At 38.7% G+C, this 25,499-nt stretch overlaps 1 protein-coding gene across 7 annotated transcripts; it reads left to right on the forward strand.

Annotated features, from left to right (window-relative positions):
* Positions 1-1,151: 1,151 nt before the first annotated feature.
* Positions 1,152-24,555, forward strand: gria2a (glutamate receptor, ionotropic, AMPA 2a). Of its 7 annotated transcripts, XM_056766998.1 has the most exons (17): positions 1,156-1,357; positions 1,457-1,569; positions 1,782-1,922; positions 9,436-9,675; positions 11,532-11,728; positions 11,874-11,927; positions 12,044-12,202; positions 12,374-12,541; positions 12,648-12,752; positions 14,967-15,074; positions 15,198-15,404; positions 15,513-15,880; positions 16,364-16,562; positions 16,955-17,202; positions 19,300-19,414; positions 20,984-21,118; positions 22,483-24,555. In XM_056766998.1, exons 2-17 carry the CDS (start codon positions 1,497-1,499, stop codon positions 22,645-22,647), a joined length of 2,682 nt encoding a protein of 893 aa, XP_056622976.1. In that variant the 5' UTR covers positions 1,156-1,357; positions 1,457-1,496; the 3' UTR covers positions 22,648-24,555. The 7 variants fall into 7 exon arrangements, 6 of the variants coding, with proteins under 6 accessions (XP_056622978.1, XP_056622979.1, XP_056622975.1 ...); XM_056767000.1 differs by lacking the exon at positions 19,300-19,414 and adding an exon at positions 19,845-19,959 and having other exon boundaries at positions 1,152-1,569; positions 20,984-21,233; positions 22,483-22,622; XM_056767001.1 differs by having other exon boundaries at positions 1,154-1,569; positions 20,984-21,199; positions 22,489-24,555.
* The last annotated feature ends 944 nt before the right edge of the window (positions 24,556-25,499 follow it).

The following is a 25,499-nucleotide window of genomic DNA, read 5'->3' on the forward strand; positions in this document are numbered from 1 at the left end:
AAATTTATACAGATTTGGAACAACTCGAGGGTGAGTAAATGATGACAAGACTCTATATTTTCACGTGAACTCTCCCTTCAAGGAAAGAAATGTTTTTTTTTTTGTATCTATATTATATTATTATATTTTAAATGAAAGTAACGTATGTTTCTTATACAGAACATGAATTAGAAATGAAAAGATTCCATATATCGAGCATTTTAGCACGTGTAGGGCCAATCTTCCATTGCACCACACTGCTCTCTGCTGGGCATGCTGGGAATTACATTACTCGCTGTAGAATTGTGAAAAGGTAGAACTGGAAAATTGCTGTTGAGAACTGCATGATTAACCCTTAGAGATCCAGCGCAGCAAAATGGAAATGTTTATATAAATTAAATAAATGATACATACTTTTAATTAAATATGGGTGAAAACTAGGCTACACAACAAGCTCACGATCTGACCTTATTAAGCTTATTAAACACTACTTGTTACATTTAGGTATTTTCTAAGCCTACATGAATCATGACATCTAGTTTAGTTATAAATTGATCCCGATATCAAAATGTAATGCTAAAATGCAGCAATTGTGGTCATAATCCTCAAACAATTGATATTCCCTATAAAGCATTTGTTGCTTACTATTTTAACCTGTGTTCATTCAAAATTGTCTCATTAAAAACAATTCATTTAGGCCAAGTATTTTTTGGTTTAAATTTGTTTTTTTTCGTAGCCTACATCCACCAAATTGGATTTGTACGACATTTATCTATTTTTTGCAACAGTGTATATATTTAGCCTACTATTATTAAATGTTTTACATTCAACTCATCAAGTTAAGCAATTTCAACTTTTTACAGCAAGTCACCACTGGTCAAAATTAAATTGTTAAACTGAAATTTGATTGTAGGCTACTTCTTTTTTTATGTTTACAGTGAGGTCTTTGTGGTTGTTAGGGTTCTCAAATAACTGTAAACTTAATATTTCTTACTCATGTTAAAATGTCATAACTGTTTCCATATGGTGACAAATTGGCCTATTGGATTGCAGAGGCATATCTGTCACACCACTGTTAACACACACTTGTTAGAAATGTAGCCCAGCCTAATTGATTTATCTTCTGCAGCATATCAGATGACAAGATACTCGAGTCAAATGAAAACCTTAATCGCTATCAGATTTCCCAAATCTTCTGATCAATGTCCCATGTCCTGAGTGGGTGCGTTTAAAATAAGAATAGCTTCGGCTCCGCTCGGCTCTTTCCGTCTTCATCAGTATTCTTAACGTGTTCGCTGAGTTGAAACGATTCTCGGGGACGGAGCCGCAAAGGAGGAGGGCAAGACTCCCGCATCATCTCTCCATCACCACTACCGCGGTACCGGAGCAGATTTTTAACGAGAGCCTCTGCGTTTTTTATATGTCGTTTATTTTAACATGTGTCGAATGTATATGCTGTCGGCTGTTTTGTGAACAGTGCCCGTTTGGTGGATGTGGTCGTGGATAAACTGAAGACGATGATTTTGTCGGGTTTCCTCTTCCCCGCGTTATGGGGACTGGCGCTCGGCGGATCTCCAAGCGTCCAAATCGGTGAGAACACCCCGCTTGTCTTAATCTTAGATCATTGTCATCAATCTGTGTTTAATGCCGTTGACGACACCAAAGGTCCCCATTGATACCATGTGAGATTTTGACAATGAGATTAAAGAAAATGCCATCGCTTTGACATATTTCTTAAACAAGGTTTGGAATAATCATAATTATTTGATGATTAAATATTATTTTAATGCATTTTCCCCCAGGTGGCTTGTTCCCCAGAGGAGCAGATCAAGAATACAGCGCGTTTCGGATTGGAATGGTTCAGTTCGGCACGGCCGAATTCCGCCTCACTCCTCACATTGATAACCTAGAGGTGGCCAACAGCTTCGCCATAACGAATTGCTGTAAGTCAACATGGATTTTCACTACTATTTCATTTCCCACATTTAAAAAATGATGACATGCACATGTGTGACTCGAATATTTCCTCCCTCCTATTTTTATAAATTCTACAGTGGCAATACTACAGGACCCTAAGCAATGCTTATTGTGTTATTTCTTATTAACCACCTACCTTCTTATAAGTGTTATATTATCCGTGCCGGTGAGTCATCCATCCATTCTTTCACGCTGCTCATGAAGGGGGTCACAGTTCTGAATGTTGCCAAACAATCGTTTGTGGACTCATCACGTTCATGATTGATTCTGAGACTGAGTTGTGTACGATTTGGTTTATGCTCTCTGGGTCTCAGCAATGCGTTGAGAAGATGGTCGTTATATAAATCATTATTTTGGGACTGTGATGATTGGCATTCGCGGTAGCAGCATGATGTTGGTTTCCACAGTAACGGTGGAGAGGAGATGGCCCCGTTTTACCAGCATCTGCACAATGCGATAAAAATAAAAAACGGCAGTTTGGCTCTTGGATACTTGACCAATATATATTTCATTTTCAATGTAGGCCTGGTATTTAAATGCTCATGACTGACGATGGCAAGGGATGAAGGCGTAAAAAATGGACCTCGCGCGCGGCCCTCCCCCACGCATCTTACATCTGAGGCATATAAAAGCAGTTCGATGGGTTTCAAAAACGCGACTGATGTTTAGTTCGTATGACTTTATAAGAATATTAATGATGATAGCACCATTCGTCAATATCGTGCGCATTTGGGCATCAATGCTGCTTATGAATAGTAATGGGCTTTTGGTGAATGACTATACACAGATAAAAACAAAAATAAATAGATACAACAGAGTTTTACGATTCTGAATGTGTTCTATACAAAATCATGAAAATGCCAACCCGTGTTAAAATGGCAACGCAAAAACGCAGCCTGTAAAAGGCGCACGAATGGACACTTGGCATGACATCTTTAGTGTACGTCCCACCCAATCCAATAAACTGAATGAGTTGTGTCCTGGTGGGCACGGCTCTGTTTGATGTTAAACACAGGTGCTCAGCGAGCGAGCTTCACTGCGACAGACCATGTCACAGAGGCCTGGACCGCGGCTGATTCATGCGAATGGCCTGCGCGCGCCCACGTCCCCTCCCCACACACGCACTAAAGCGGGTCCGTGCTCGGAAAATCTCAATGATACATTTGGCTATTACGTAGGATTTAACGTCTTGAACCTTTCTTAGACATTTGATTGTTAGAGGTTGTGTGGAACGGTATTCACTGCAACTGTTTAATACGAGTTAACCCAAGGCCACAGAGGTATGTTTGTACAAATGTGGTTCATTCCTTTCTTGTTCAAATATGTTTTTTTGACCTTAAATATTTGTACTTATATATGTGTTATGTTGTATGCGTTTTCAGTGACACATTAAAACATTTACTTTGGATAGTCTTGCGTTATTTACTTGAAGATATTCCTTAATGCCATAGTTTTAGATTAGATTAAATGACACATTGATGTGACACATTGATGTTGATACATGCTACCCGACCAGCTTGTCATCAGATGTGAGATGCTGTCACCCCAAAGCAACCCTCCATTGCAACCTGCTGTACCTACAGATATGGTCTCTGGAATACTTCATTTGGATTGGTCAGTCAGATCGTTGAGTTTTTGTACTTCCCATGATTTTCACATTTATTCATTTTGACCTCATTAGGTTGATACAAGCTTTACCGCATTGTCAGTGTTATTTTGTGACGATAAACAAACTATATTTTAAGACATAGTTATGGAGTCACAAAATAAATCTTGATTTGTTTGTAATTCATTGTTTTACAGTAAAATGATCTAAAATTCCTTAAAATCTGCAAAAGACATTTAGACTGATTTCACTGAAGTTATTTAAAGTTTAATTTATATCAGCATTAAAGTCTTACAATAACAGTAGGCTATATGATATCTAATCCCTAAGTCTTAGGATAATAATCGGCTAACATTATCCTTAACATAAGCCAGCAACAAAAACATTTGTACTTTTTGTAATTCTCCACTTGCTAAAATACTGTATTTCTCTTCGACTGTTGTGAGCACTTTATTGATGAATTATTAAAGATCTGAATATGTTTCATCCAGCCCGTCAGTTTGAGATGCAAACATTTTCTTAATGACCCTTCATTTGAATCATTTAAATGACAGTAATGAGTGAAGTGGAATTCTCAATGAAGAAAACGTGCAGTTCAAGCTGCTTCTTCATGTGTTGTGACACATGAAAAGGGCCGTTCTGCACAGCCGTATGTGAACAGCATTTCTAAAATAATCTCTTAGACACTTTCTCTCTCACATCTTCACACACCAGCATGTTGAGTGCAGTATGATGATGGTGTATTTGTTGTATGTATGTGTCATATGTTTGCATAAAGATATACACCCCCGCGTGTCCAGAATGGGATGCAGAGAATTAAGTGCTGAAGACAGAATGAAAAACATGTGACTGAGCACTTTTTTTCTTTACCGACACTCCTTTAATCCCGACAATCTGCACTCACCTTGAGGAACAGAGAAAGACTGAAAAAGAGAGGTCAAGGCAAGCAAGTTAGTTAATCAGGAGAACAGATTCATGTGAAGGAAGAATGTGTGGGAATACACAGGTTTTAAAGTCTTTATTAGGTATGTGTGTCTTCGAGGATAAGCAGGTCATTTTTGAAGGTTAAAGATGATTGTATGTTGTCAGAAGATGAATGAGGCCATCAATCAGTCAAAGGTGAGAGGAGCGCTGAGCACAGAGAGGGTGAGAAGATCTGATGCATTGTACGTGGTCTGGGTCCTTTACTTGCCCATCTTCAAAGAACCTGAAAATCGCTTGACTAGCGCTATTTTCTATCCCGTATTTGCTATGAGTACAGAAAGTTTAGCAGACCTTATTGAGTTTTTTTTTATATCCGGAGGGCTTTAGTTAAGTCATACCGAAACCCAAGATTTTTAACTTGTTAGTCAATTGCAAGGGTTTTATGTGGAGTGAAATTATAGACGATTTTGCAAGAAATGAACAACTCTAGCCCAGAAGCACTTCTTGTTTCAGGTTTTTAACACTACACAAATTTCAAAACAAAATATAACAGAGATTACATCAATTGTATGCTAAATGAACATCTAAAAGCTTTAGTTATATATGCAAATAAAAAAACAGAATCTGCTCCTTGGAATTGTATTTTTTAACAGTACATCTTGCAAAATGGTCTATAGAGAGAATTTGACTGGACAAACGTTGGTGTTGTCAACATGAGCCAGCAATACGTTTGGTCTTAGAATTGACAAATACACTCAAAATGTATATATAGATTTATCTCTATACCGTCTATATATGTACAGCACTGGATAAAAAATAAGAGACAAGTTTTCATTAAATCAGCATTTCTAGATGTATTGTGGCCAATCCAGTTCAGTGTTTGTGAAATTTGAAAAGAATTCAGGAGTGACAAAGTCATCCAACAGCAATGTGAAAGACTGACATCATGACAAGATACATGAAAACTTTAATAAAAAAAGAAAAAAAAAATTAAATAATTTTGGAACTTTTCCTAAACACTTGTACGAATATTACTGTTGTACTGCTTGAATGTGAATATGAACTCATTTTCTTTGCAGTATTTGAGGTCTGAAAAATATGGAGCATCTTTTCTGTTATTTTGAACTGTTTCTCCAGTTTTCATTTTCTGCAAATAAATGCAAAAAGAAACAGGATTTTTATTTGAAATTTTGGATGAAGTATTTTCAGTAGTTCACAGAATTAAACAAAATTATCATTTACATAAACACATACCTATAAGTAGTTAGTTCAGAAAAAATTAAAATAATTTTAAAATGGTCTCTTATTTTTTTTATAATACGTCCTAACACTACTTTGTTTTACATTTCTCAAAAGTGTCCTTATTTGCTTTAGATTTGATTTTAAATCTTATTTAGTGGTTCCAGACTCGGACTCCACTGTACAATATATATGCATAAATTAGTTTTCATTAAATATTCACTCTGTGGTTCTAAATTTATGAGACACTTTGAAGATCCAGCGCAATTACATTTTCCTGCCCAAGTCATAACAAATTTTCAGTAACATCTGCATTTTCAAATGATAAATGACAAAAGCAGAGCCTTACTGTATGCTAATGCCATGAACCCAATGCAATTCACATGCAAATGTAGGTGCATAGCTGTCTCATACAAGGTCAAATGCGTCAACATCCATCATTTCTGATTAACACTGATTGATGGATTGGCTGTTTTGTCAATTAACTTTAATGTTTATGTCAATATGACTTGGAAGATTGAATCGGTTACCCCTCTACAGTAAACCCTAGTTTACCTGCTTCTTATTAATGGGGAAATCCATAGGACTAGCAAAATTGTTCTCCGTGTCAATTTTTACATTTGAACAAACACCATAGAACAGATATTAAGTCTTTGAAAATATTAGTTTTATATACATTTGTTTGGATTAGGTATTTTTTTGAAAAAAAAATGTATCATCCCTTTCATTACACTGGAAGAATTTCCATCAGATCATTGTTTCTTTGCAGCTTAAAAATGCCGTTCAAATTCGCATATTGAAATTCCCTACTGAACTGACAGCTCATTTAGACAGCTAGAGCAATTGACACACAAATGATTCCCCATACACACACTTGTGAGGCCCCTTTCACACACAGGCATGTCCCATAAACCCTGATGTGTAGAAATGCCAGCTCAGAGACAGCGGCAAGAGCTCTTTTCTGTTCAGCCTGTGAATGCTAATCCAAGTCTCAGGCTGCATGAACACTGTCTGAAGATCACTGGGCGTGAATAGAGGCCACATGTTTTTTTGAATATATTTCATAGTTCAGTGATCACCTATACATCGAAATATCTTTCCATTTAATGAGAAAACACAAGACAATGTTTATAGACTTGTGAGAGAATCAGCTACACAAAACTTCCTCCACACTGAGATCTCAAATCTCATTCATGTCAGATAAACTCAAGGAGGCGAAGACAGGATGTGCCATGTTCCATCTAACTGATGCAAACTAGGTCTGAACTGGATCATCAACAAGAAGTCCCTTGTTATTGTGTTTATTTTTTATGAGCAAGCTTTGTAAAAACATTTCTTTGAGAGCAGACATCAATTTATCTGCTAACTGTATCCAAAATGCAAACTTGTAGGGTTTAATGTTGATTTAGTTCTACTTATAAATGTCTCCCAGCATCCTAAATTCTCCAAATGATTCCTGTTTTATTGGTAGAAGTATGGATGATTTACACTAAGTGGCAAAATAGTAGATTGTTTATCAGCTGAAGACTGTGTAGGCTGTTACCAAGGGTTTAAGTATGCATATCAAGTTTGCATAGATTTATTGTGCTTTAAAAGGCAGGCTGGATTTGGAAGTGGGTGGTGTTGGTGTTTAATGCATTTCCTTCTCTTAAATGCTCAGACACACATTCTCAGATCAGATTAAACTCAATAGAATCAGCACCATCTATCATGCACCAGTCCTACATATATAGACTCTTTATCCCTGTTCCTTTTTCTTACAAGATTTAAATTGTATGTCATTTCTGTCATTATACCATTGAAAAGGACCATCTTACCACTTTCGATAGCGAAGCCCATTAGATATATCATGCAACTAAAAGAGTGCACATCAAAATAAAAGTTAATAACCCTTGTGTTGTTTATGCTAATATTTGTTAGCATGCTGTTTTGCTAATATCATGCTACTAATTTGTGGCACACATCATTTTTATTGAGTCAAAAACTTTCTGTAATATGGTATCGGTCAAGGGTGAGGTCAAAAATCTTAAATAAGTGGACCTTTATGGAATGGGCTGACTTTAGGGTTGGGCGATGTCGTTGGGCAACCAAATTGGCATCGGACGATGTCTACAGTGAGACATTGTAATGGATAATGACATAATTTTCTTCTTTAAACGAGCTGCGGTGTTATAAAGTGAGGTGCGTGTAGGCAGAAGCTGTGCAGAGACACATTTTCTTTATACAGTGCGAGCTGGGCAGTTATAAATTCAGACTTGTTTCATCTGTACAGCGCGAGCTTTGCAGGCATAATGCCAGGCGTGTCTTCTTTTTCCAATGCGAGCTGCGCAGACATGAGTCTTTACACAGTACAGCGTGTGCTCGACAACACAGAGCAGCGAGAGTCACGTGACAAAAGTAGAACAATTGTTGGAATCATGATCAACACCGTGAAGTCTGTCAGACGATGGCATCGTCTATAGACCTAACCCTAAGTGAATTGTTTTTTATGTAAATCCTATACTTTCATCCTGAAAACTGTAGTGAATAACGTAGTGCAAGCCACAACATTTAGATTAATAGTGACATTATACATACTTAAATGCCTCTCCTTATGTCGTTTTGCAATGACTGGAGCCTTTAGCCAGGAGGTTGTGTCATCAGATGGTTAACAACGATCCTGAAGTGTTTTGACCCCTAACCGTAACACTCTCCTGTTTGCGGGTCAGCAATGGTGGCCAGCTACTACTCACTTCCTCCTGGCTGCCAGCTCAACCCCTCCCTACTGCTCCAATTCCTGAAGGAAGCTCTCTCTGCTGCCTCCCCAGTCTTCGCACTGCCTTCTTTCCCTCAGTCCCCCTCAATCCAATATCTGTCATCAGCTTCACAGGTGATTAGGCTGGGAAACCCCTGGATCCCACCTCGACTGAATACAGCCACGTCTGCCAGCCTTTGTCCCTACACTCCCGCACCAGATCTTTATAGCGTTCAGACTTTCTTTCTAATGCCTCCTCATACCCCTCTTCACATGGCACTGTAAGCCCCTCTAGGATAATTTTCTTTCCTTCTGTGGTGAACTGGACTGTGTCGGGTCTTATATTTATTGACACAACTGGGCTGTATTACATTGAGCAAAATTTGCTTATTATGTACTGTATGAACATTATGTGGCAGCCCAAGGTGGTAAGCTTTTCCAGCTGAGTCTTGGTTCCTCCCAAGGTTTCTTTCACATCTAGTCAACATCTCTCCTTCGGCTTTTTAAGGCACTATTCTTTCTTAAATGGATTACGAACCACATGCACAGTATTGTAAAACCACTATTGAATTGAGTTGGGAAGTGGGAACCATCTAAATTGATCATTGGCTAACAAGGTTTAAAACCGAAACACTTTTCTGAAACTGACATAAAACAGAAATATAAGGCTATCCAAGGTGTATTTCTTCTTACATTATGTTAATTCCTCAGGAATCATCCTGCCGACTACGCCAAATGTCTTACTACACTAAAATATTACATCCTAAGATACTCCACTCATTAGGTCAAAATTACATTTAATGTACCATGAACTAACATGAATAACTTCATTGACAGTAACTAACCTTAATAAGGATTTATAAATGGTGAAAAACGCTCACTGTTCGAACCTGTTAGTTAATGCATTTATTATAGTTAACAAATATAACCTTATTGTAAAGTGTTACCAATAATACTAATCTTTTCTTTCTTTCAGTTTGCTCCCAGTTTTCCAGGGGAGTGTATGCTATCTTCGGCTTCTACGACAAGAAGTCAGTGAACACCATCACGTCATTCTGCGAGACGTTGCACGTGTCCTTCATCACGCCCAGTTTTCCAGCCGATGGGCTCAACCAGTTTGTTCTCCAGATGAGACCTGATATCAAAGGTCCTCTCATCAGCCTTGTGGAGTATTACAAGTGGGAGAAGTTTGCCTATCTGTACGACAGCGACAGAGGTAAACACGCGTTCTCTCTCTCTGATAAATGTACGCATTCTTTATCTTCTTTTTCTGAGGCAAGACGTCTCTCACAGGGCTGCTTGGACACACACTTACACACATACTGTACACTAGAGAATTCAATCAATAATCCTATTACTTTGTGGTGAAAAGCCTTTTGGAGGAAAAGCATGTGGGTTGGGAGTGTTTGTAGATAAGCACATTCACAGTCACCTCTCTCTCTCTCTCTCCCTCTCTCTCTCTATCTATCTCTCTCTGTCTCTCTGCATGTTTTATTTATACCTGTTAAACGTTGGATTGCCATGAGGAATGGGCAATGGTACCTCCTCAGTGGTTGTGTTGTGCTAACACCCCTTGCTTAAAATATTGTTTTGTCTATCTGGTGTTAAACAATGTTATGTTAAATAACCTTAACAGTAAGCTATACTGAGTGATAAACAAGTTATGATTTCTTCTAAATACTTAAGTATAACAAGCACATACATACTGTTGATTATTACAGATAACATGCAGGATTGTCATTGAGGCCTCTGTCCCGAAACAGGTTTAGTTAAGATGTTTGAAAAAATGCCTGTCTAAAAATTTACTCTGTTGACCGTTTGCTTGATGAAACAACTTATACAGTTGAAAAAAGCAACCATATTATGTCTATAATTCATATTTAAGGCATACGGTTAATTTAATTTTGTACAAAATATAGATTTATTCATTGATACTCTTATTTGCAGTTCAGAATTGCATTTAATTGAACATACTGTATAGAAAAAGTTATAATTCATTAAGTCGAAAAAATTATTTAAATGGCCATTTCTGATATATTAAAGTGACAGGTCACCCCAAAAATTAACATTTGTTTACTCACCCTTAAGTTGTTCCAAATCTGTAAACACATGATGAACACATAGAAGAATGCTTGTAACCAAACTGTTCTTGGCCACTATTGACTACCATAGTAGGAACTGAACTGAATTTTCATTTTTGGGTGAACTATACCTTATGAACTAGTTGTTATATTTTTTATGACAGAACAGTGAAAACACAATCAGGTCAACTGTCTAAAAACATGGCGAGAGACACATTGTACAGGAATTGTCTATCAAACTATTCTTAACCCGTACTTTTATCATTCGCTGTATTTCTGTGACTTTCCTGACCGAATGTTTTCACCATTGAATGTCTGGCATCATGTGCATCTTTGGTTTGAGGCAAAGAAAGAAATCTCTCCCCCAAGACCTAGATATGAAATCAACCGAGAGAGGGAGAGAATGTGAGTGGGGAGCTTAAGAGAAGTAGAGTATGAAAGAGCAAATGACCACGAGAATGCAGAAATGAGGAGAGAGAGACAGAGAAATGATAAATGAAGGAGAAGAAGAGCCCCAAGGGTCTTTCTGGTACAATAAAATACTCTGGAGATCACGGTCTCGGAGTGTAATTTGGAGTGGTGGTTGATTAAAGTAGAGCAATCATTAAAAAAGAGAAGCAGCTGTAATTGAGACCGAATCTAATTTAAAAAGACACAGTGAAGCAAGCTGACATGGCGTAACAATTACATTTTGGAGCCGTCATTAAAGATTCTGTAAGTGAAAATTTAGGGAAGTCTCTAGTATCTGACAGATTTTACCAAACTAGGTATGCTCAGAAATTCTACATTAGGTAAACCGAGCAAGTCTATAAATGTTGATGAGAATTATGTTGTGACTAAAGCAAACAAATGTTAGTGTCAACTTCTAAAAAAGGATAAGGATACATGGCAACTTTTTAATAAAAAAAGTACACCACATACAGAAGCGAAAATTGCTGAGTGAAAAATCCTCTCTCTCTCTCTCTCTCTCTCTCACTTTCTCCCTTTGTAGGTCTCTCCACCCTGCAGGCAGTGCTGGACACAGCAGCAGAGAGGAAATGGCAGGTAACAGCCATAAATGTCGGGAACCTGAAAGATGAGTGGAAAGACGAGGCATATCGCTCCCTCTTTCAAGACCTCGAGAACAAGAAAGAGAGGAGAGTGATTTTAGACTGTGAACAGGACAAAGTCAAGGACATTATGGAACAGGTAAATGGCATGATGAAATGACACATAGACACATGTAGGCTTGTATTAAAAGAATTACGCACTGCGTATACCCTTGACATTTATTACGTGCCACTTTAATTAAATTGGTTTAATGAAACACATTTTTTACCCGCTGTCGCCTTAGGTCATAACGATTGGTCGACACGTGAAAGGATATCATTACATCATTGCCAATTTCGTAAGTTGTTTAATAATTGTGTCATCTTCTACTCACCAGCTTCCTATGCCGTTAGGCACACAATAGATAAATTATGAATTTTGTTAGATCTTAACCTGCTTTTTTGTGTATGTCAGGGTTTTGTGGATGGGGATTTGTCCAAGATTCAGTACGGGGGTGCGAATGTATCAGGATTTCAAATTGTGGATTTTGATGACCCGCTTGTTGCTAAATTTGACCAGCGCTGGGAGGCGCTTGAGGAGAAGGAGTATCCTGGAGCTGACAACAGAATCAGGGTGAGCAAGAGTAAATGTCTTCAACAGAAATCCTGCTATATATGCTTAGTATGTATACAAATCAGTGTATACATACAGTATATATCATTATATAAAACAGTTTATATAAGAATGAAATTCTCTTTGTCCTAATGTAAGAAAATCAAATACATTATTTTTTTTACCCTGCAGTACACATCTGCTCTCACATATGATGCTGTGCAAGTAATGACAGAGGCCTTCCGCTTTCTGCATAAACAAAGAATTGACATCAGTCGCCGTGGCAACAACGGAGACTGTCTGGCCAATCCTGCGGTACCATGGGCACAGGGGGTGGAGATAGAGCGTGCTCTCAAACAGGTCTGCTCTGGCAACACGTTATTAATATCTTTTGTCTATGTGTGATAACTTTGAAGCATTAACATTTGTGTCGGCATGTTGCATGTGTGCGCTTATATCTGTTCAGGTGCGTGTGGATGGATTGACAGGAAATATTCAGTTCGATCAGTACGGCAGGAGGGTGAATTACACAGTCAATGTCATGGAGCTGAAACATAGTGGCCCTGTGAAGGTAACAAACTTAAGATCAAACCGGTTGATCAAATTATTTGCTTTATGATGCTTTTGGTTGCTTAATCCTATAGTAACAAAAATGCTTAAGTAAACTTTCCATCAATGTTTCATTCTGGGCAATTCCAGCGTTATGGATGTGACATTTTCAGTCAAAACTTATCATAAAAGTTCTCAGAGAATGTATTTATTACCAATATATTGAATCATATGTTTATATCTTACTAAACCCCTGATGATAGAGTCTAGAAAACATAAAAATCCCATTCTATGCACAAGTTATCTATTTTAAAAGAGAGAAAAATGTATGGGTTATGGAACATACTTCGTAGGATTTCTTTGAATTAAAATATACAAGCTAGAAGCATAAATACCCAATAGGGGTGAATAGTCAAAGATTCGATGCTTCAATAGGAGAAGCCTGATTCGACTACCAATCTCACATTTGAATCTTTGGAGGGGTGTTATCCAATGGGGATCATGCAGTTTTGGCCGCTAGAAATATTAAGTATGATGTAAAGAAATGGGACATTTTTAGGGTTGGGTACTGAAACCCCCGACGCATATGAGCATGAGGTCTGGCTATAAGACCCAGCGCAGGATCGCGTCTCTCCGCATCTTCTGTGGTGTGAAACCGGTAAAGAATGCCTGCTTGTTTCACTCGCACCCGCATATGGGGCGGACAGACCATCTGGCGTTCCGAGAGTTTCCCCGGTGGGCCGCTAACGTATGGGGCCAGGACGCATGCGTGGGCCGCTCAAACGGATGTATTATAAATGCGAATGCAGACAACGTGAATTCAGAAGACACGTATGCATGCCAGCCCCCACAAATAATCTAGGAGCTGCGAGGTTTCGGCGAAACACTGGTATAGAGGTTAGAGCGAATGGAAGCATGCATATTTGGTGAAATAGCATGCATATTTGGCCCGTCGGTTCCTGCTGACCCGGAGCACTCGCCCCCCCCCCGGTCTGAGCTCATGCTTCGGGGCCGAAACCGGCCTGGGCCCAGAGTACACCCCCTGGGGCTTGCTGTAAAGGGGATCTAAGGAGAGGAGCTGGGGTGGAGGAGGGATGCTGAAAATTTAGAGATGGAGCAGGTGTGGCGATTTAACTATTTATAGGAGAGCTAGCGTGAACTGATAGGGTAGATGAGATGATTGCTCATGAGGGTCAGCTGGGGTGATTATATGCTCCGGTTCCTCCCGAACTTTGTTAATAAAACATAATTTAATGAATGTTTGGGGAATAAAATATAAATTAACACTTTGTCTTTAAACGCATGTAGCTCGCAACTTAGACTGAACTTTGCGCCGCATGAAAAAAAATAAAGTAATATAACCAAAATCACCACATATAGCAAGAGCACGGCGCATACTTATGGAACTTGATATTCTCTGCACTGAAAGCCAGGGTGCGCATCAGGAGGACAGAGAAAGAGTGCACAGGAGAAAAGGCCTTTTTGAATGTTTAAAAGGTAAAATGCTTCTTTGCATTCCTACCTTACATTCAGTAACTTTATTGGTAGTTCATTGGTTATGAACGTGCTGCATTCCCGTTTGTAAAAAAAGTATTAATTATTATCAAGTAGTTATAAAATAGTTTTGAGGCGAGATCTGGTCTCGTATGGCACAGCATTCTTAAGTGATGCTTTAGGAAAATGTCCATTAATTTACTTTTTGTGGCTTGTGTTTTAAATATATGTTTCCCTGCATTTCAGTCATTTTGCTTAAACACATTTATTTTGCTCATTGCGACCTGAATCCTGCTTATGTAGTTTTAAAGTTTGTATTTATTATAAGGGTATTTTCTCTTCAAAACATATTCTGTACATGAATGTTTGATTGTTTTTTGGTGCATCAATGTTGTGCTGCACTTTGCGCTGTTTAACCACCTGCTGTCGGTCCCACATGCACACACGTGCGCAAATACACTCGCATGCGTACGTGCAATTCGACTATCAGTCTACTATAGCCAAGACGTGACAATTCTGATTAGACTATTCTGATTAGACCTGACTGTGAAAAACTGCTTTAAAAACACAAAAAATTTGCTTAACAACTTTAAGAGACACCATAAATGGGTATTTAAACCACCAAATATTGACATCTGACCTATAAGTATACTGAAAACCTTTGGTAAAAACTTGACATTTGCATGCTATGCCACTCTACAAAGGTATAATTTCTGTGTCATGAGTGTGGACATTTTCCTAGATTGGTTATTGGAATGAGGTGGACAAAATGGCAGTCACAAAATCTGACCTTTTCCCCAACGACACCATGGGAATGGAGAATAAAACTGTTGTTGTGACAACAATCTTGGTAAGACGTTTTATATCATAATGTGTGCTATTCCAGATCATGATGAAACTATGTGTAATTTTACTTTTGTGAATACTATATGTGGATATATTTCCATGCACTGTGCATGCTTGCTTATTGTAGGAGGCACCGTACGTAATGCTGAAAAAGAATTCAGAGTTATTCACCGACAATGAACGTTATGAGGGATACTGTGTGGACCTGGCCGCTGAGATTGCAAAGCATTGTGGGTTTAAGTACCAGCTGAGGATTGTGGCAGATGGGAAATATGGTGCACGTGATGCAGAGACCAAGATCTGGAATGGCATGGTTGGGGAGCTGGTGTATGGGGTGAGAAACAATCTCGCAGGGATTTGTAAAGGACGAACCCTCACACTTACTAATATCTTTTAATGTGTGTGTGTGCTATTTATTCATTTCAATTTTCACTGTTGACAGAAAGCAGACATCGCTGTTGCTCCTCTAACCATCACTTTGGTCCGAGAGGAGGTGATCGACTTCTCCAAACCTTTCATGAGTCTGGGGATATCCATTATGATCAAGAAACCGCAGAAATCCAAACCAGGCGTCTTTTCTTTCCTGGACCCGTTGGCCTACGAGATCTGGATGTGCATTGTATTCGCTTACATTGGAGTTAGCGTTGTGCTTTTCCTTGTTAGCCGCTTCAGCCCTTATGAGTGGCACACTGAGGAGTTTGAGGATGGGCAGCTCGGCCCTAGCGAATCAACAAACGAATTTGGCATCTTTAATAGTCTGTGGTTTTCTCTGGGCGCTTTTATGCAGCAGGGATGCGATATTTCACCAAGGTTGGTGTGTGTGGTGGACGCTAATGCCAGCTGGCTAGCGCGTGGGTTGTGTTTTCGGCTTTGTGCATTGGCGTTTTCCCACCGTTACCGGTGTTTGTATATGTTCACAATCCTGAAGTTCTTGGTTCGATTCCATGTAGTTTTCCCCTGGTATTTTGTGTCCAGTGGGTAAGAAGAGAGAGCCTAACACAGGGTTAGGAATGTTTGATGGAAGTTGCAATTCAAGCTTCAGTTGAACATTTCTTATGTGAACATGTATTCACCCGGTTGGGAACATTAAGGTGCACAAGGTCGGCGTTTTCTGCCCTCTTGGAGTGGTACCGTGTTTCGGCTGCATATTCCCCATTTTAAAAGGTCTATTACATCACCAATGGGGTCTCTCTCTTTCTCTCTCTCTCTTTCTCTCTCTCCCTTTCTTTAAGCATAAGACATTGGTTTCATTAGAGGATTGTGTGTGTTGTTGACCGTGTCTGCTGTGTGTAGGTCTCTATCTGGCCGTATAGTTGGTGGTGTTTGGTGGTTTTTCACCCTCATCATCATCTCTTCTTACACGGCTAACCTGGCTGCCTTCCTCACTGTGGAGAGGATGGTTTCACCTATTGAGAGTGCGGAAGATCTGGCCAAACAGACTGAGATTGCTTACGGGACACTGGATGCAGGCTCCACCAAAGAGTTCTTTAGGGTAAGTCCCTAAAAACATTTTGGCTGAAGGTGGACACACAGCATTTTTGCTTTCTGCATGAGCTGTCAAATTGCTTGAAACATGAAAACACTTAGAAATAAATTCACCACAAATTTCCTGAAAACATGGTACCACAAACGTGGTTGGGACAACGTGTTAGTGTCTTGAAGGGCTTCAAAAGTGACGTGTGTCGTTTTTGTTACAGGTGCTGTAAGCATTTAAAACAAAAAAAGAAAGCATGACATGCCTATACAACCTGACAATAGATATAAAGATATTATGATAAATCACTCTTATTGTGTCTGTGTCTAAATTTTGTGAACTGTATTACAAACAAATGCTGTAGTATGGGTTTTTATAACCAGTTTTATCTCTGTCTTCATTTCGCTCAGAGATCTAAGATTGCTCTCTTTGACAAGATGTGGCAGTACATGAAGAGCGCGGAGCCTTCTGTATTTGTCAAAAACACGGTGGAAGGCGTTCTGCGTGTCCGAAAGTCCAAAGGCAAATACGCTTACCTTCTGGAGTCCACCATGAACGAGTACATCGAGCAGCGCAAGCCTTGTGACACCATGAAGGTTGGAGGGAACCTTGACTCTAAAGGCTACGGCATCGCTACACCCAAGGGATCTGCTTTAAGGTGGGTGGAGTAGTATAACAATATGGCCCATGTTGTTATAGTATCCCACCTACCCTGATGTAGGCCGGGGGTCCCTCTTTAAAATGAGGTAAACTAGGTAAAAGCAGCAGCGAGTGAAGGGAACAATTGTAACTACGCAAAGCAGGCAAAAAAACAGTGTAAGGTGTTACCAAGGAAACTGCAGAGATGGTGAGGTCTTTAGAAATCCTAGCTGACAGCTGACAAGCAGGTTGCCTAGCAACCGTGCTCTGTGAAAAAGATGGCATAGAAGATGAATAATGTAGTTGGTTTGCAAAATTCTTTAAATACCAGTAAGATTTCAGTAGGTTAAGAATTCTATTGCTCATTTGCAAACTAAATTGCATGACTTTAACTGAAAGTCAGTTACTACTAGAGCTGGGCTATATAGCAAAAACTTTAAAATCTCAATCTTGAAACTATATATTTTTTGCTCTGAAGAGTGAAGATGCAAACAAGTATTTTTTTTACTAGTAATCATTTTTAAACCAAAATATAGCCAAGTACATTCAAAATGCATACAACAAGATAAACAAAAAAAAAAACTTCTGTCAGTGGTTTGCAGTTTTTCACTATGAACACAAGTGATATTTATTTATTTGAATTTATATTCAGCATAATGCATATTAATACATTTTACCAAATATTTTAGCTGTGGCTGTTACATCAAAGCATTACATTTTAGGACAGTGTGAACTGATTTATTTAAAGTCCCACTGAAATAAAAAATAACATTTCCTATTTTTTCATGAAATACTGCAGTGTTTATTGTAAATAGCTTATCAGTAAGGGTCATTGTCTTTTAAAAATTCAGCGTCCGTTAACTTCTCCCCTCCAACTGTCAGTCTGCTACCAGTAGTATTTCAAAATGCAACAGCTGTTTTTATAAATCCAATGAAATCGCTGTATAAAAAGCAAGCCACACCCACTATTTTTCTCGGAAATGCATCAGTACAGAAGAACGATCGCAACTGGTTCATGGAGACTCTAAACATTGTTCGCAAATATGCAAGGAACTAGTCTGTAAACTGTAAAACTAAGCAATAACCAAGATGTTAAGTTGTAATTTTGTTTGCCATCATTGTAAACATAGGGTATATTTTAGATATAACCCAGCTCTAGTGAGCACCATTCTTAAAGATTCTTAACTTAAAAGAATTGAGATCAAAGAAAGAGTCAGTTTATGTGTTTTTTCTTCTTCTGGAATTAGCTATACTACTAACTGAGCTCAGTAAATAATTGAAGAGAAGGTTTCAGATGGGCTTTTTCTAAAATTCTAATTCAAGTTCGACAATCTGAAGCCTTTTTTTCACATGTTTGATGTGCTGATAGTCACCTGCCATGAGTTCAATAGGGCATACAATGGCAAACCATTAAACCTTGTTACTTTGTGAATAGATATGTTTGGTTTTCTATCTAAAACAATGCTTAATGTAGCAGTGCAAGACGAAGAGCACTTTACACTTTTTATAAAACGGCTCATATTTATAAATTTGTCATGTTTGCCATCAGTATTTGTTTTATTGAACGCATGTCTGTTTTAAATGACTGAAGCAATGCTTTCTTGCAACCAGACTGTGTTGTAATGAAAAAGCTGTTAATGATAATAAGTAATCACTCAATGCATGCGATTGGGCACTTGGAGTTTGAATGATCACCATATGCATTACAGAATGTTGAAGCAAATGTTTCGGAGGCTGACAACCTTGTAACTTGACAATGAATGCAGACGATGCACTGTTTGAACTATGCATGCTGTCTTTCTTGAGCCTTCTAACCAGATATGTCCGCTTCAATGCTTAAATTGATATGAAGACCTTTACCTGCGATTGTGTAATCATTGATATAATTGCTGATCTTCCTCTGTTCTAGCCTCCTGCCTCAAGAGTTTGTTTAAAAAAGAACTCTTAAAGCTCGGCCACCTCGTAGTTTAACGGGTTGTTATTTTGATTGGTTGATTGATTGATGGATTGTCTCACCAATGTTCCATTCATTCTATGCGACTTTGTGGGGGGCGTGGCCCATTGCAGCCCCGCCCCTCCATGCTGTCTGACAAATATGTTTTATCGTTTGTTTAAGAAACGCGGTAAACCTTGCAGTGCTAAAACTGAACGAGCAGGGGCTTCTGGATAAATTGAAAAACAAATGGTGGTACGACAAAGGAGAGTGCGGCAGCGGAGGCGGGGAGTCAAAGGTCAGACCCGTGCTCGGGGCTTATGGGTAAAAAATGAAATGAGAAATGTGAACGAGTGGGAAGCACTTGCATTCGTCCCAGCCGACGAGCTTCATAACCTACGAACGAAATAGACATTTAGAAAACATTTTGACAATACACTGCAAGAGCTTTCTTCTGCCGATATTTATCCAAACCACATACGAAACATTTCCAGAGGTGCGAGGCTTGAAGGCATGCGCCGCGTTTGCTTCCCGCTCGCGGCGATGAGTCTGTGCACATCTGGCACGGCAAAACCGCCTTTGCTGTCTGCCAAATGGAGCGCAGACCTCCGATCGCCACCACGCTCAGGGCTGAAACATTACCAGCGCTGCTTGCGAGTGCAAATGTTACTGACAATAACATAAAATAACATTGGTAATGTTATTTATGTTATTTCCCATACGCGAAGAACGCCAGTAAACCTTGCAGTATTGAAACTCAGTGAGCAAGGCATCTTAGACAAGCTGAAAAACAAATGGTGGTACGATAAGGGAGAATGTGGAGCCAAGGACTCTGGAAGTAAGGTCAGTCACTGCAGGGAGTGTTTGCATGGATGTGTGTGCGCGTGTCTGATCCAAACACTGACAGGGATAGAATGTGCTTGTGTATGTGTGCGTGTGTGTATGTTTGTGTGTGTGTGTGTGTGCGAGTGAGAAACCTATGTCCCAGTTTGGGCAGTCCAAACCCAAGCATCAGCAGACTGTGTGTGTGAATGAGAAATATGTTTGTGAGAGAAATGGAGAGGGTGTGCGAAAAAATAAATTTAGCACATGGTGACGTGTGTGTGCCCGTGTGAAAGCAAGTCCCCTACACAGATAAACCTCGCATGATTCAGAACCTGACCTGTTTATACAATCAGTGATGCCTATAGTATGCAGTAATGTGATATCAGTAATGCATGCAAGACATATTTAGCAAACATTGGAAATAATAATAATACTACTGTATTTACAGTACACAGAAGTCCTTATTTGATCCACAGTTCTTTCATACTCAAACATACATACACTTACCTGTGAAGGCTTAGAATATCCTTGTGCTCCCTTTCTATATGTATTTGTGCTTATTGACAACTTGTCCTGTCCTTTTATTTCATTTTCCAACCGTTTATGCTCTCTTTCTCTCTCCCTTATTTCTGCTTTCTCTCCCTCTCTTTCCCATGCGGTCTGTCCTTCTCCCTCACCAATGCTGTAAATGTTGTTTGTATATTTGCCTTTTTCTTAAGCAGTCATTTATTATAGTTCTGTAGGTGGCGTCTTTTTTTCTTTGTTACGTGCACTTGCTGCACTGCATTTTACCTCTGTCCTAACTGTTGCATCTGTTTAGCCGTCTGTGTATTGTGTGTGATTTACTGATACACAGTTACATGTACACACATATCTAGCTTTACTCTTTTCAGTACTTTTTGTGATGTTTTTTTAGATATTCGCAATTATAAGAGTTACATTTAAATTTGTAATTTATCTAATAAACATAATAATGTGAAGTTTGACGTTCTGTCATCCCTTTCTCTCTTACCTTTGACCTTGTACCTTCAACCCCCTGCAGGAGAAGACTAGCGCCCTCAGCCTGAGTAATGTCGCGGGGGTCTTCTACATACTGGTGGGCGGTCTCGGGCTGGCCATGCTGGTCGCTCTGGTGGAGTTCTGCTACAAGTCTCGCGCAGAGGCCAAGCGCATGAAGGTTGCCAAGACTCAGGCTCTAAATCCCCCCTCTTCCTCGCAGAATTCTCAGAATTTTGCTACTTATAAGGAAGGGTACAACGTTTATGGGCTGGAGAGTGTTAAGATCTAGTGGGGTAGGAATGGCACAGATGTTTGACATTTTTTAATCGTGTGCCAAATGCATCATCGCCACTCCACTATTCCACAGGCCTCATGCTGACATGCATTTGATTTTAAAGGGGTCATAGCATATTTTTATGATGACCATAATTATATCATTTCAGAATGTTTCCACCCAGTTTTTTGTTTTTGTTAAAATTTTTCAATCATTATTTGCTAACATCTAAATGGACATAGGTTAGGGGTTAGATGTCTGGTTCAATATAGTTGTCTCTGTTTCATCTCACTCTGTTTTCGAGTTGTCTGGTCTATATTTATATGTATATATCTAATTTTCATTTTAAATCAGCATTTCTAGATGTAAAATCTCTTAGTTTTTTCCGCGGCTGTACATTTACATCATTTAATTTGATAGATAATAAGTGTTGATATGTAGTGTATTAAAATTGTAGTTTTTTTCCTCTTCTTTACCAAGTTGCTAAACATCAAATATTCATAATTTATGTGAAAAAATTATAGGAGCAGTCATGTTGTAATGTAGACAGTTAAATAATGTCAGATAGAAATTTATAAAACACTGTTTAGTTTCAGGTTATAGTATTTCTGGACTAGGGCAAAACAAATAGTTTTTGAGTTCTTATTGTACGTACAGTAAGTAAATTATTTACATTATTACTCTTATTTCAAAAGATTATGGACATTTTTATGATATGACACCTTTAAAATACTGAGCAGTTTGTGACATCACAGTTTTGTTAAACTGCATATATACATACCTGGTCTTATCAGGATCGAAGATTAGCAACAAGACAAAACAATGAACAAAAGATGAAGGTAAAATGTACAGATGAAAAATAGGCAGAAACTAAAATAAACAGAAAAGGTGTATTTTTTTACCTCATTTCATTTAGATGAAGTGATATCAATCTCTCCTCTGCATTTTCCATTTGCTTAACATCTTTGATGCTTGTGTTTGTTTGTGAATTGGCTTCACCGCTTGCTTTTGACATAAAGAGCCGCCATCTTACTAGATGAGACACCCATTAGCATTCTCATTCTCCTCCCCATCTGCTGTTCATGAAACATGTACAGTTTACAGTTGTTATATTTAGTAAACATACATCTATATTTCAGGTAGGACACTATGTGTAACATTAATGAATGTGTCTCTGTTTTCTTTTCCCCTGTGTGTATGTGTGCATCTGGACTTGGATAAATGTCTTTATATATATTCTGTTTGTGTGGGCGTGTGTTTGGGAACAGATGAAGTTCACAGATGCCATGCGCAGTAAGGCCAGGTTGTCTATAACGGGCAGTACAGGGGAGAACGGACGAGTGCTGAATCCAGACTTCTCTAAAGCCGTCCATGCTGTGCCGTACCTGAGACCTGGCATGGCAATGCCTCTGAGTGTGAGCGAGCTGTCCTGAGTGCCTTACACACACAGACACACACACACACACACACAGCAAGCATGCTATACCTCCACTTTCATACACATCCACACGTGTAAATATTCTTGCACATCTACACACACACAGACACAATACAGTATATATAAATATACACAATGATACTTCATATACAGTGTATCTCATCGACGTACCATCTACACACATGATGTCAGATCTATACGTGCAGTTTTAATATTTATGCATTGACACACTTTAAGTGCATTCATATTTTGACCAACTTTCATGTGTAGAACAAACATTTGCATACATGTTAACATGTTGATAGGCGCACACATAAAAAGGTACACAGGCACATCGCTGTGTGTACATATGCAGACAAAATTTACAAAGCTTGTGTAGCCACATTCCATGTTTCTTGTTGTAAATGTTTTACCCATACTTTTGTTTTTACATTTTTTTTTGCATTTTCATGTTCTGGTTTTGAAGGGACATTCACACTACAACATAATACAAACACACAATATTACACAATTTCACTCAATAACAAACAAGCAGACACACTCACTGCTTCCGTTCTCATTGACTTCACATTGTAAGTGATGATCGCAATGCTGCACAGAGGATCAACGTTACACATTGAAAATAATTCCTGTGGGAGGACCTTCACACCTGTTTCCATAACAACGTGTTTTTGGAATCTCTGATTCTCAAGAACTCAAGCACACTTGAAACATCCGCATCAAATGTGATTTTGTTTACTCAACATGACGATATATATAAAAAAAATGTTGGACTAGAATCAATTCTTGTTATACTGTATGAGCTATGTAATATAAATGATGTATATAATTATACTTTTGTTAATTTGATGTTAACGTTACTATGAAAATGCTTGATCAAAAGAAAAAAAGAAATGATTTGAGTAGCTATGTTTTGTTTTCACTGGTTCGATCTGTTGAAATGTGATGTTTGGGTCTTCTTTTGGATCACTGTGTTTTGATCCTGTTTTCTTCTTGCCAATGGACAATGCAAGTAGTAGTTTTATAATTCTATCCTTTATTTAAAAAAAGTTAAAGATATTTAACTTTCTGCATTTTACAATTTAGATGGTATATTGAAAGTGTAATATTGATTGAGATGGACTTATATATTGAATTATATATACGGTATAATACCAGAAAATGCCAAATATTGATATCTGCCAAAATATTTCGAGGCATTTTAGATGCGTTTGTTTATATTGTGGGTCTGTATGGGGAAATGTAAAGACAGCACCCTATATTCAAGCGTTTGTTATTTATCTCATTTGGTTTGCTTCTTTTTTCTTTCAATATCAAACACATTGTACTTTAAATGAGGTGCACTACAATATGCAGTTTTAAACGTGAAACGCATGTCAACCTTTAGTTATGTTTGTTTTTATAAAAGCGATGAGTATATCACTAATATTAGTTAACTAGGACTTTTATTTACGTAGTCCAGTTATGACCTAAAGACTAAGAAACGGAGACGATTATTACAGATAGGTATATTGATAATTATATTGATAAAGTATATGCCGATCACCCTTTTCTATGCCATGCTGTGTAGCTGAAATATTGTTCATTAGTTTTATATGTAAATGTATTCTACATGTAAATAGGATCCATTCATGTGTATACCTTAAATCTTGGATGAAACACCAGTACACAGAGACACGCACATGAGGATTCCTCACATTGTTCATTTGGGAACATATTCAAGTTTTCAGTGTAAAACTTGAGCGTATTACCAAGCTGACTCTCTCATAAACGGACTCATCACAAGCATCAGTACAGTTGGAAAGTCTGCCGTGGGATGAGGTGAAGGACATTTTTCTAAATGGAATGTGAACCGATTGCTTTATTTTTTGGAAATTTTTGAAATAAACTGAGAATCCTCTGATATTGTTTTTCTCTTTCATGGCATATGCACATACAAACTCACAACCTTCATACACGTGAGCTGCAGCTGTAACTTCATATACACTTGAAAGGTTTTAAAGTTTAAGTGGATCTTTGCAGCAATGCCACAGGAGAAACCATTTATTGTTTAATATTGGGTTGTGCTATGATTAAACTTCACGATGGAGAGTCTGTTGATATTGTTATCAAATGTGCTTCAAACAGCTCTCAAAGACAAACAGATACTGCATTGTTCATTCTGTACAAGAAACACAAGCATTGTCATGACAGACAAGGGGAGACTCAAGTGCGGGACAAAATCAAGGCTATTGACAGGTAAACAACTCCACCACAGTCCGGTAAATAACACACCACAGACGACCCCCTACGGGCCACTGGGAAGAATCTTTAGAGAACCGGGTCCGGGGAGGAAGCTCGACCCGGAGCTCGCTAGGCGATAGAATCTGTAGTGCCTGGTAACGGGTGGAACCCAGGAGCAATGGTGGAGCCTGGTGAAGCAGGAGATCGCAGTCCGGAACACCAACGGGATCTGTTGTAGGTGCAGCGGGAAAGGTTACAAGGCAGGGCAGCAAGAAAAACAGAGAACTAGGATAGTTGTCTCAAAGAGCTAAGGTTAGGACGTGACAAGGCTAAGGCAAAGGCTAAGGCTAAGGACGTCTAGTACACGCTAGAACGTAGGCAATCTGAGCTGGCAAAAACACGCAACGGTCAGACAAGAAACGAGGGAAAACAGAGGGGTTATAAAGGTAATTCTAAGGGGAGGTAATAGAAGGCAGGTAAATGTGATAATAACAAACAAGTCACCGGTGAGGGGAAAGCCCTGACGGAGAAAACACGAGGGCGTGGTAAATGACGTAGACACCGAGCACGTGCTAGCCGCTAAACACGGATCGCACGTGCTCGACAAAACAAACATAACACCTC

The sequence above is a fragment of the Triplophysa dalaica genome, chromosome 2, assembly GCF_015846415.1.
Source record: "Triplophysa dalaica isolate WHDGS20190420 chromosome 2, ASM1584641v1, whole genome shotgun sequence".
Lineage (NCBI taxonomy): Eukaryota > Metazoa > Chordata > Actinopteri > Cypriniformes > Nemacheilidae > Triplophysa > Triplophysa dalaica.

Bases quoted from the DNA above. Each gene is read 5' to 3' on its own strand.
- gria2a (XM_056767001.1), top strand. From the start codon at position 1,497: ATGATTTTGTCGGGTTTCCTCTTCCCCGCGTTATGGGGACTGGCGCTC. The intron at 11,729-11,873 runs GTAAATGGCATG...CTGTCGCCTTAG, and splicing joins TCAAGGACATTATGGAACAG to GTCATAACGATTGGTCGACA. The intron at 16,563-16,954 runs GTAAGTCCCTAA...CATTTCGCTCAG, and splicing joins CCACCAAAGAGTTCTTTAGG to AGATCTAAGATTGCTCTCTT.